At 43.7% G+C, this 12227-nt stretch overlaps 1 protein-coding gene across 2 annotated transcripts in view; it reads left to right on the top strand.

Moving 5' to 3' along the window:
* Positions 1 to 12227, top strand: part of llgl1 (LLGL scribble cell polarity complex component 1) — a 116532-nt gene that overhangs the window by 62237 nt on the left and 42068 nt on the right. For both annotated transcript variants that reach the window (XM_068003091.1, XM_068003090.1), the window contains exon 5: positions 2138 to 2296. In XM_068003091.1, coding sequence (XP_067859192.1) covers positions 2138 to 2296 — 159 coding nt within the window. The remainder of the gene's footprint in view (positions 1 to 2137; positions 2297 to 12227) is intronic.

Genomic DNA, 12227 nt, shown 5'->3' with positions numbered 1-12227 from the left:
GGGAGAGCACTGGCTGACTGGGCTCCAAGTGCTGAAGATGTGAAGGGTTTCTGTAGTAATGAGATGGGAGTGTAGACTGGCTGCCATTAAAGGGAGCTGGATTTACAGTGATTGGCTTTAATATTATTTGATGTGCTGTTAACTGAGATTGGATGGCTTTTTCTGGGCCATGTCTGATAGTGAAGAACCTATTGGTAATAGATCCAGCCAGAGCTGGTTTCTGGCTTCAGTTTCTTTAGGTTAATAAATATTAATAAGTAAAATGTCTCAAATTATGAACCACACTCACTTTTGTTCCTTTTTTATGAGGAACTATATCCTGACTGTTTCAAATGCATTTGATTTTTTTTTTGTTCTGTTCCTGGCTTTTGTAGCCTAATTTCTAAGCTTTTCCTTTCCATCCCCAAATACCTGCATTCGTGGACCTAGTCATAGTTAACCATGTGGGTCAGGTTGTCTCTTTCCCTCCAAATTTCTCTTCTCTTTCTCCACTCATGTTTCCCATCTTGCATCCTGGCAGAAGATGCTGCCAAAGTAAACCTGGGAAAGAGTGAGGGAGTTGTAGTCTCTAATGGGACTGAAACCTGCTGAAGTCACCAGTGTTCTAGTTATTGGACTTGCCTCCTTATCCCCTCAGCTCTGTGGTTGCTTGATTGCTTAATGACCAATGTCTGATATTAACCATATCACACTTATTGCCCTGATGGTTCAGTGAATGAATGAATGCACCACTGACTCATGGGTGCAAGGCTTAATCCCTGGTTTGTATTGAGTTAGCTAATTTCAGCTAGGATATTAAGTTAAAAACAGTGGATGTCCAAAGGGACTTAGGGGTTCAGGTACATAGATCATTGAAGTGTCATGAACAGGTGCAGAAAATAATCAATAAGGCTAATGGAATGCTGGCCTTTATATCTAGAGGACTAGAGTACAAGGGGGCAGAAGTTATGCTGCAGCTATACAAAACCCTGGTTAGACCACACCTGGAGTACTGTGAGCAGTTCTGGGCACCGCACCTTCGGAAGGATATATTGGCCTTGGAGGGTGTGCAGCGTAGGTTTACTAGAATGATACCTGGACTTCAAGGGTTAAGTTACGAGGAGAGATTACACATATTGGGGTTGTATTCTCTAGAATTTCTAAGGTTAAGGGGTGATCTGATCGAAGTTTATAAGATATTAAGGGGAACAGATAGGGTGGATAGAGAGAAACTATTTCTGCTGGTTGGGGATTTTAGGAGTAGGGGGCACAGTCTAAAAATTAGAGCCAGACCTTTTAGGAGTGAGATTAGAAAACATTTCTACACACAAAGGGTTGTCGAAGTTTGGAACTCTCTTCCGCAAACGGCAATTGATACTAGCTCAATTGCTAAATTTAAATCTGAGAGAGATAGCTTTTTGCCAACCAAAAGTATTAAGGGATATGGGCCAAAGGCAGGTATATGGAGTTAGATCACAGATCAGCCATGATCTTATCAAATGGCGGAGCAGGCACGAGGGGCTGAATGGCCTGCTCCTGTTCTTATGTTCCTATGTTGGAAGAGGTGGCTTTGGTGTTCATGTTTGTGGGAGAGTGGAAGAGAAATCAACCAAGTCTTCTGTTTGCTATCCTAGTGACCCCTGCTGGAAAGTGCAGTGTATGGAGATTGGGTAAGGCAAGATCAGGCTTGGCCGTGCTGCCTCCCCATGGTTGAATGCCCTGCTACTGTGTAGAGGCTTGCATGTGAAGATTGTCCATTTGGATGATGTAAGAGGGCTGCTGATACCAATGGAAACCTGCACCACATGAGTCCCACCTTCTGGGCGAGGGGAGGAAATATTCGCTTGCATGTAAGCTTCCATTTATCCCCGTCCCAGCGTCCACTTACATCCACAAGTTTTCCTTTTGAGTAAGGCATAGTAAATGAGAATACTCTATTAAGAATAGAGATATTGGAAGTATTGGTTCTTTACGCAGGAGGTAGGACTGTCCCAAGATGTAGCATATTTGCTGATCACCTCTGGGGAGTAGATTGACACAATTTAATGTGGAGAAATAAGCTGTAATCATGCAAGGAATCAAGCTAGGTTTCTTCAGAGGTTTTCTATAAGCATGTGATTTGAATGTTAAAATGTAACATTATTTCCCTCCAACACAGTGCTCCTCCCAGTATTACCAGAATTACTGTGATCATGTTGAAGTCCAGCTGTGACCTGGCATGCTTGGGGACAGAAGGTGGAGGTGTATACTTCCTGGATTTACCCTCACTGCAGTTGTTGGATGACAAAACTCTCTTTCAGGATGAGGTTTTGCAGGGGTAAGTATGTACAGGGCTTCCAATAGATCTGTATGCAAATGTATTCAGAATGTTTCTTAAACATGTAGATAACATTTCTCTCAAACTTGTTGCTTGGTGTAGTTTACCATTTGAATAATGTGCAATCCTCTGTGAAACTAAACCAATGTTTACAAGCAGGCTGCAGATTCTGGACACCACTTTTTCCATTATTGTTTAAATGGTAAATGGCGGTATGTTTGATGTATTTGTCTGATTTCTCCTATTGCTGCAAACCATGCTTTCATGGAGGAAATGCATGTGGAGGTAATTGCCCATCGTTTGGGGAGGAGAGAAATAGGAGGAAGAGTGGCTTAATCCTCTCTTGTACTGATCTGTAGCTGTTGCAAAGAGAGGTTTTGAGTCACCTGGGAGCCAGCCTCTTGTGTTGGGTTGAGGGAAGGAAAAAAGTTAGTCCAGAGTTTGGAGCTGTTGCAAAGATGAATCCCAGATGTGATTTGAAGCCCATCTGTAAGTGATGCAAAGCTTGTACGTGTGTGGGTGCTGCATATGTCTGTAACCCTGTGGTGTTTTTGGAAGCCAAATTTATGATCTTGGAGCCGCCTTTAAGGTATTTAACTGCTTGTTATTTTCATTTTAACTTGTGTGTTTTTAAAACTTTAATATTGTCCTTGCAGAAAAAAGGTTCCTTGCTCCACAATTTTGGTGTCTGCCTTAAAATGTATGTATTAGTGAAGTGTGTAAACTTTTTAACTGTAAAATGGCTATGTAGCAGTTGATGTGGCTGTATGCAATCGTATCTCTGTTGTGCTGTGCTCGTCAGTTTAGGATGGTCAGACTGATGGCCAAACATATGCATGTAATTGGAATTCCCTAGAGCTGCTGCATTAAGTTATCACTGGATTTAATCCTGTCTGGAGGGGCGCGGTTGAATTTTGCATTTTTTTTTGTTTTTACTTTTGAACCAGATTTTCTGCAATTTCACACAACAGTAGAAGGACCTTTTTTCAAAGTCAAGTTCTCCAGGTAAAGCGCAGAGCACAAGATGATTGTGGGTGAGAAAAGCCATCTGACATATCTTCTTCCATCTATAGACAGCATTCCTACTCCTGGTTTTGCTATCTGCCCCTTTCACTTATTACACGCTCCCACCTTTTTGCTGGAAGTGCCTGGGCTGTATATAGTGACACCACTATTCCCAGCCAGAATGGAGATGATTAGGTAATTCCCCCTTCAATCATGCCTGGAAGTGACTGGGATTGATTTTACGCACATTGGCTGACACGGTGCGGCTCATTGGCTGGCTGACATTGCGGCTCATTGGCTGGCTGACACGGTGGTGTCAATAGGCAGTCTGGTGAATTGGGCAAGGATGGGATATTATGGGATATTACCTGTTGTGATTGTCTGGCACTCGATCCAAACTTACACATGATAAATGATCCCTCTTGAGGTGCCAGAAATTGCTGGCAGCTGCCTTCAGGTAAAGTGGCAAGAGGAGAAAATAGTTTTATTGTAAATTATATCAATCAAATTGTATCTGCCGCAAAAGATTCCTGGTTCTAAAATGGAGGGAAAGATTCCATTATTAAAATGGAACCAAGTCAGCAATTGTGCAAGTTATGTAGGATTGTTTGTGTTGGCAAAATTCCCAAAGTGAGCTAAAATGTCTCATTTCATTTCCATCATACATCATGTGGAAGCAGAAGCTAAAGTTGCCCAGCTGTTGACTTGAGTCTGCTTTAATGGGCTAAGTTTGACTTGAAGCTTGTTTGTGCTTATTTTGTTCTGAATAAGATTTTATTAGGATTTTACGGTCATGTAGCTTTCCCAGAGCTTATAGTGAGGCTGGTTTGAGATAATTCACGTCCTGGGAGTAATCAAGTGCCCTCCACAAATGGATATGCATCTTGTGGGGAGGGTGAGGTGGTTTATTATAATTTTCATCCGTGCCTGCCTGAACTTTGCAACTGAAGACTAGTTCATGGCCACCAGTTTTTCCTATTGTAACCCTCTCCTCCCCTTCACTCCACTCCTCCTCTCTCCTGTTACTGGGGGATTTGGCAGATGCAACTCAACACATCCTCGTTACAGCTCCAGTCAGAATCTGTCCCTTAGTGACATTGAGCGATGGTGCATTAATGCTTAATGTGATACTGTACTGATGACCTAGGAAGGAAAAGTGTTGCGGTCCTGCAGTCAGAGTTTCAGGAGCTAGGGAGGAAGTTTTAAAAAGCAAGACCTCAAAGGTAGTAATCTCTGGATTACTGCCAGTGCCATGTGCTAGTGAGTATAGGAATAGTAGAATAAGATAGATTAATGAGTGGCTGGAGCAATGGTGCAGGAGGGAGGGCTTCAAATTCCTGGGGCATTGGGACCAGTTCTGGGGCAGGAGAGATCTATTCAAGATGGATGGGTTGCACCTCAACGGAGCTGGGACCAATGTCCTCTTGAGGTTAACTAGTGCTATGGGGGAGGGTTTAAACTAATTTGACAGGGGGATTGCCACAAGGATGTAGCATTAGAGAGGAGGAACGAGGTGCACAGTGGACTGGGAGGGACAAATAGCACTAGAGTAAAGAATAGTTCAGAGATAGGAAGGATCAGACAAAGGGGCAAATGCAAGGCAGTCTAAGGTGAGGTTGGAGTGCATGTGCGTAAATGCACATAGCATGGTAAATAAGGTTGGTGAGATGAGTAGGACTATGATATAGTGGCAATAATAGAGACCTGGCACAAACAAGGGGAGGATTGGGTACTTAAAATTCCTGGCTATAAGGTATTTAGGGAAGGAAAGAAAGGAGGGGGAGAGGCATGGCAGTATTGAACAAAAACTCTTATAGTACTGGAAAGGGATGATGTAGTTGAGGGGTCAAAGAATCTATTTGGTTAGAATTAAGAAACAAAAGAGGAGCTATTACGCTACTGGATGTATACTATAGGCCACCAAATAGTGGAAAGGAGATAGAGGAGAACATTTGCAGGCAAATTACAAAAAGATGCAAGAACTATGGAGCAGTGATAACAGGGGACTTCAATTATCCCAATATAGACTGGCACAGTAACAGTGTAAAGGGTGAAGAGGGGGAGGAATTCCAGAAAATTCTCTAACATATTTCAGGGAACAGTATGTTTCCAGCCCAACCAGGAAGGAAACAGTGCTGGAACTAATCCTGGGGAATGAAGTGGGACCAGTGGAGCATGTTTCAGTGGGGGAGCATTTGGGGAACTGTGATTATATCATTAGGTTTTGAATAGTTATGGAAAAGGACAAGGAACAATCAAATGTGAAAATGCTTAACTGGAAGAGGGCAAATTTCAGTGAGTTTAAAAAGAGATCTTGCCCAGGTGGATTGGAATCAAAAATTGGTAGGCAAAACATTAATTGAACAATGGGATGCCTTCAAGGTCGAGTTGATTCGGGTACAGAGTAGACACATTCCTATGAGGGGGAAAAGAAGGGCATACAAAGCTAGAGCTCCCTGGATGACTGAAGATAGAGATTAAAATGAAACAGAAAAAGGAGGCTCATGAAAAATGTAAGGTTCATAATACAGTAGAAAACCAGGCTGATTACAGAGATCGAAAAGAGGGGCGAAGAGAGAGTATGAGAATAGATTAGCAGCTAACGTAAAAGGGAATCCAAAGGTCTTTTATAAACATATAAATGTAAAAGGGTAGTCAAAGGAAGGGTGGGACCGATTAGGGACAAAAAAGATCATCTTGTGGAGGCAGAGGGTATGGCTGAGGCACTAAATGAATACTTTGCATCCGTCTTCACTAGAGAAGAAGATGCTGCCATTATAGCAGTAAAGAAGGAGGGAGCAGCAATATTGGATAGGATAAAAATAGGAGAGGAGATGGTGCTTAAAAGATTAGCAGTACTCAAAGTAGAAAAGTCACCTGGCCTAGATGGGAGGCATCCTAGGTTACTGAGGGAAGTAAGGGTGGAAATTGCAGAGGCTCTGGCCACAATCTTCCAATCCTCCTTAGATACGATGCAGTATTGGAGGATTGCAAATGTTACACCCCTGTTCAAAAAAGGGGAGAGGGATAAACCCGACAATTACAGGCCAGTCAGCCTAACGTCGGTGGTGGGGAAACTTTGAGACAATAATCTGGGACAAAATAAATTTGCATTTGGAAAAGTATGGGCTAATAAATGAAAGTCAGCATGGATTTATAAAGGAAAATAGTGTTTGATTAACTTGATTGAGTTCTTTGAAGTAACGGAGAGGGTTGATGAGGGTAGTGCGGTTGATGTTGTGTATATGGACTTTCAAAAGGCATTTGATAAAGTGCCACATAATCGACTTGTTAGCAAAATTAAAGCCTATGGAATTAAAGGGACAGTGGATACAAAATTGGCTAGGGGACAGAAAGCAGAGAGTAATGGTGAACATTTTTTTTTTCAGGCTGGAGGGAAGTATGCAGCGGTGTTCCCCAGGGGTCGGTATTAGGACCACTGCTCTTTTTGATATACTAATGACCTGGACTTGGGTATGGAGGATATAATTTCAAAGTTTGCAAATGCTATGAGACTCGGAAATGTAGTAAATAATGTGGAGGATAGTAACAGACTTCAGGTCATAGACAGAGTGGTGAAATGGGCAAACACATGGCAGATGAAATTTACTGGAGAGAAGTGTGAAGTGATGCATTTTGATAAGAAGAATGAGGCAAGGCAATATAAACTAAATGGTACAATGTTAATGGGGGTGCACATACACAAATCTTTGAAGGTGGCAGGAGTGGTTGAGAAGGCTGTTAAAAAGGCATATGGGATCCTGGGCTTTATAAACTGAGGCATAGAGTACAAAAGCAAGAAAGTTATGCTAAACCTTTATGAAACTGGTTAGGACCCAGCTGCAGTATTGTGTTCAGTTCTAGGCACCACACTTCAGGAAAGATGTCAAGGCCTTAGAGAGGGTGCAGAAGAGATTTACTAGATTGGTGCCCGGGATGAAGGACTTCATGTGGAGAGATTGGAGAAGCTAGGTGGTTGTTCTTAGAACAGAGAAGGTTAAGGGGAGATTTGATAGAGATGTTGAAAATCATGAAGGTTTTTACAGAGTAGATAGAGAAACTCTTCTCATTGGCAAAAGTGTCAAGAGCCAGAGGATACAGATTTAAGGTGATTGCCAAAAGAACCAAAGGTGACATGAGGAAAAACTTTTTTACACAGCGAGTTGTTATGATCTGGAAGGCGTTGCCAGAAAGGTGGGTGGAAGCAGATTCAATAGTAACTTTCAGAAGGGAATTGGATAAATACTTGAAGGGGAACAATTTGCAGGCCTATGGGGAAAGAACAGGGGAATGGGACAAATTGAATAGCTCTTTCAAAGAGCAGGCACGATGGGCCGAATGGCCGCCCCCTGTGCTGTACCTACTATGTTGGTGCATCCAGTGTGTTTTATAAATAGCTGAGTTCCCCGCCAGCTTTTTGATACAGACATGATGTAAATTTCTAGCTATAACAGAACACGGTGAGTTGTTCTATTCCGATCAGCCCCCTACCTTCCCTACAGACTTAGTTTGTGTGATTTTGTTATAGTTCTACAGTGAATGCCGTTCTCCAACACTGATCTCAATGGAGGAAGTGGGGTCAGAAGGGGAGAAAACATCAGTTTGGGTTTCTGATACAAATCACTGTCCAATGAACCCTGCTAGAAAGTGCTAGTGTCTGATTGGAGGATGAGGACAAGGTGTGTTTTATTGGAGTCCACCACCCCCCCCCCCCCCCCCCCACCCCCAACAATTTGTCTCCCCAGATTGAATGTTTCGCTACTAAAACTGTTGCATCAGCAACTGGCGACTGGAAACCCCTCGCTGGTGCGGTGGTGTTTGTTCACATCCGCACTCCCACAGGGTTTAGATGACAATGGTTTGTGGTTAATTGAGCCTATGACTTGTGTGGGCATTTTCCTGGGGTAGGTTTACCTTTTCAGGGGGGATAGGGGGAACTAGCACCTGATGGCTGATGTCTTGAAGTTGCTTGTCTTTGTTTATTGCTAAAATGGCAGATCAGCAAGCTTCTGCAAAGTGTGTAGGTGCAGTAGAGCAATTCCCTGGCGTAGTCTTTCTGCAGAAGGCCAGTGACGCTGGCAGGGTATGTTGTGTAGCTAGGAACATGCATCAATATATCGCTTCTTTACTGAAATAAATAAATCTCGCAACTTAAGGGCATTCACTTCCAGAATCAGCAACTTATGGGCCTATATTTAAGATGGTGCCCTGACCTCATCAGACCTCATGCACCCACTGCAGTTAATAGTAAATTGAGCTTGTTTTTCAGCAGTGGGATAAAAGTCTACTTTGTCTCTCCGTGGGAAAATAACCTTCACTGTTTTGAAATCCCCAAATGAAGCTGACGATGCTTTGGTGCTGAGATAGTACGCAGCATTGCACTAGATCTACTGAGCAAATTACTACAGATATGCGAAAGGGTAAATGACGAGTCCAATGCACTATAATGTGCCAGTGTTTCTTGTATGATATTCTTGATGCAAGCCCTTGTTTTTTCCACTGCCAGTGACAGACATGTAACAACCAGTCTTTCACCCTTATGTTTCAGGGACAAAATCTGATTATACTGTGCCCACTTGAAACAGCCAATATTCTGCATTCCAAAACTCTTTCCTTTCTCCTTTCCCCACTCTCTTCCCAGCCACTCGTTCAATTTTGGTGAACAAGAGCCCTTGTTTGTACAGAGCACCTGAGCTGGGCTGTTGTCAGTCTGCAGTAATGATTTAGTTTTAATGAGGTTATTTGAGCAAGGAGTTTTAAATCTAATTACTGGGACTGTTTTTGAGTAACGTGTTCCTCTGCCTGTGTTGCAATAACTTTTCCTCTATTCACTAGATTGGTTCCTGGGATGAGAGGGTTGCCCTATGAGGAGAGATTGAGTAGAATGGGCATATACTCTGGAGCTTAGAAGAATGAGAGGTGATTTCATTGAAACATATAAGATTCTGAGAGGGCTTGACAGGGTAGATGTGGAGAGGTTGTTTCCCTTGGCTGGAGAGTCTAGAACTAGGAGGTATAGTCACAGGATAAGGGGTCAGCCATTTAAGACTGAGATGAGGAGGAATTTCTTCACTTGGAATTCTCTACCCCAAAGGTGGATGCTGAGTCATTGAGTATATTCAAGGCTGAGGTGGATAGATTTTTGGACGCGAAGGAAATCAAGGGATAAGGGGATCGAGCAGGAAAGTGGAGTTCAGGTTGAAGATCAGCCATGATCTTATTGAATGGCAGAGCAGGCTCGAGGGGCAGTATGGCCTACTCCTGCTCCTATTTCTTATGTTCTTATTTCCCCATCATCTTGTGCTGTATGCTAGAATTTCCTGTCAAAGGTTCTTGAATTGACTATGAAATTGAGTCATAAACCTGCAAAAGGGGCCAAGCATGACCAGGTATAGAACACCGCAAAAGAATTAAACATCAGCATAACTTCCCAAACTGAGGTTATTGCTCAGTGAACAAGGTTTATCATACTAGCATCTCTAGAGCTGTGTTTTGCAATTGTCCCTAGATGTTTCAATTCATTGTCTTGGATTATCTTCAGCGAGACAAAGACTCCTGGCAGAATTACCATGCACTGCACTGACTGCCAGTAAATCAAACAGATTTCATCAATTCCAGCTTTACTTCCTTCCAGTGTATTTGTTTTAAGCTGGGAGAGAGTTGGGAATAACTTGAAAAGGGGCTTCTGCAAGGTTAAAAGTGGGATCTGCTTGAGCCTCTCAGTGGGTAAGTGCAACATTTGATCTGCAGCTACATTGCCATTTCACCTCCATAAATGAAATTTATAACCTGCTAACCTTGTTACTGAAACTTTCTATAAATAATACAAACATCCGCAAAATATTAGATCCACAGATGTGGTCCCAGATACTCTTGCAGGATTTTCAGTTGGAATTAATGGCTAAATATACTGGTTTGTGCCAGCTCCTATTTCTTGCTGATCCTGTGTCCATGCTCTGGGGGGGGGGGGGCGGGTGGCACAGGCTCCGGCTCCCATTTCTGTTTGGTCTATTTCCCCCCCACTCCCTGCTCCAGGGCCACCCAGTGTCGCCAATTGTGTTTACTGCTCCCTTGTTTGGGTTACATAACCCTAGAATCTTCCTGATTTGCTGCCCCCCTGTATCTCCTCCCTCCACCCCCCCCCCCCCCCCCCCAACCTCAAACGCCCGGGGAGTCTGGGGTCAGGATCAGCAGGGAGTGGGTGAAAGCAATCATAAACGCCCATTGTCGTCTGGCAAGACCCAAAGAAACTCCATGTACAGGAGAGGTCTCCTAGCGCCTACAGGACCATGTATGTGAAAGACGGGCCATGTATTACATTTGCTCCTATCTTTCTAGAAAAATAGCTTGTCCTTTTTACTTACTGCAGGAGATCCCAGTAATTGTTCTTGGACATGCTGCTCATTTAAATTGTAAATATGGAATATTGGCACGAAGCAGCTTTTTAAAACTCCAGATACCTCAGTTAAAACCTCCTGGATTATGGTATTTTTCCCTTTCTTCAGGAAGATTTTCAGGCAAATGATTTTGGGGAATGTTCTTCACATAGGAACAGGAGGAGGCCATTCAGCTCCTCAAATTTGTTCCGCCACTTAATGAGATCATGGCTGATCTGTATCTTAACTCCATCTACCCCCCCTTGGTTCCATAATCCCTTAATACCTTTACCTAATAAAAAAATCTATCAAATACAGGATTTTAAACTGGCAGAACCTGGAAACTTAAAAATTGAGACGAGTTCAATTAAAACTTGCTGTGTACTAAATGGGTGGGGGACTTCAATGTCCATCACCAAGAGTGGCTCGGTAGTACCACTACTGACCGAGCTGGCCGAGTCCTGAAGGACATAACTGCCAAACTGGGCCTGCGGCAGGTGGTGAGCGAACCAACACGAGGAAAAAACCTACTTGACCTCGTCCTCACCAATCTATCTGTTGCAGATGCATCTGTCCATGACAGTGATGGTAGGAGTGACCACCGCACAGTCCTCGTGGAGACAAAGTCCCGTCTTCGCACTGAGGACACCATCCAGCGTGTTGTGTGGCACTATCACCGTGCTAAATGGGATAGATTCAGAACAGATCTAGCAGCTCAAAACTGGGCATCCATGAGGCGCTGTGGGCCATCAGCAGCAGCAGAATTGTATTCCAGCACAATCTGTAACTTCATGGCCCAGCATATTCCTCACTCCACCATTACCAACAAGCCAAGGGATCAACCCTGGTTCAATGAGGAGTGTAGAAGAGCATGCCAGGAGCAGCACCAGGCGTACCTAAAAATGAGGTGCCAACGTGGTGAAGCTACAACTCAGGACTACATGCATGCTAAACAGCAGAAGCAACATGTTATAGAGAGAGCTAAGCGACTCCACAACCAACGGATCTGATCAAAGCTCTGCAGTCCTGCCACATCAAGTCGTGAATGGTGGTGGACAGTAAAACAACTAATGGAAGGAGGAAGCTCTGTAAACATCCCCATCCTCAATGATGGCAGAGTCCAGCGTTTGCAACCATCTTCAGCCAGAAGTGCCGAGTGGATGATCCATCTCGGCCTCATCCCAATGTCCCCACCATCACAGAAGCCAGTCTTCAGCCAATTCGATTCACTCCACGTGATATCAAGAAACGGCCGAGTGCACTGGATGCAGCAAAGGCTACGGCCCCAACAACATCCCGGCTGTAGTGCTGAAGACTTGTGTTCCAGAACTAACCATGCCTCTAGCCAAACTGTTCGAGTACAGCTACAACATTGGCATCTACCCGACAATATGGAAAATTGCCCAGGTGTGTCCTGTCCACAAAGAGCAGGACAAATCCAATCTGGCCAATTACTGCCCCATCAGTCTACTGTCAATCATAGCACAGTGATGGAAGGTGTCGTCGACAGTGCTATCAAGCGGCACTTACTCACCAATAACCTGCTCAAT

This window comes from Heptranchias perlo, chromosome 22, assembly GCF_035084215.1.
Source record: "Heptranchias perlo isolate sHepPer1 chromosome 22, sHepPer1.hap1, whole genome shotgun sequence".
In the NCBI taxonomy this organism is placed as follows: Eukaryota; Metazoa; Chordata; class Chondrichthyes; order Hexanchiformes; family Hexanchidae; genus Heptranchias; species Heptranchias perlo.
This window is presented reverse-complemented; position numbering and strand designations above follow the sequence as displayed.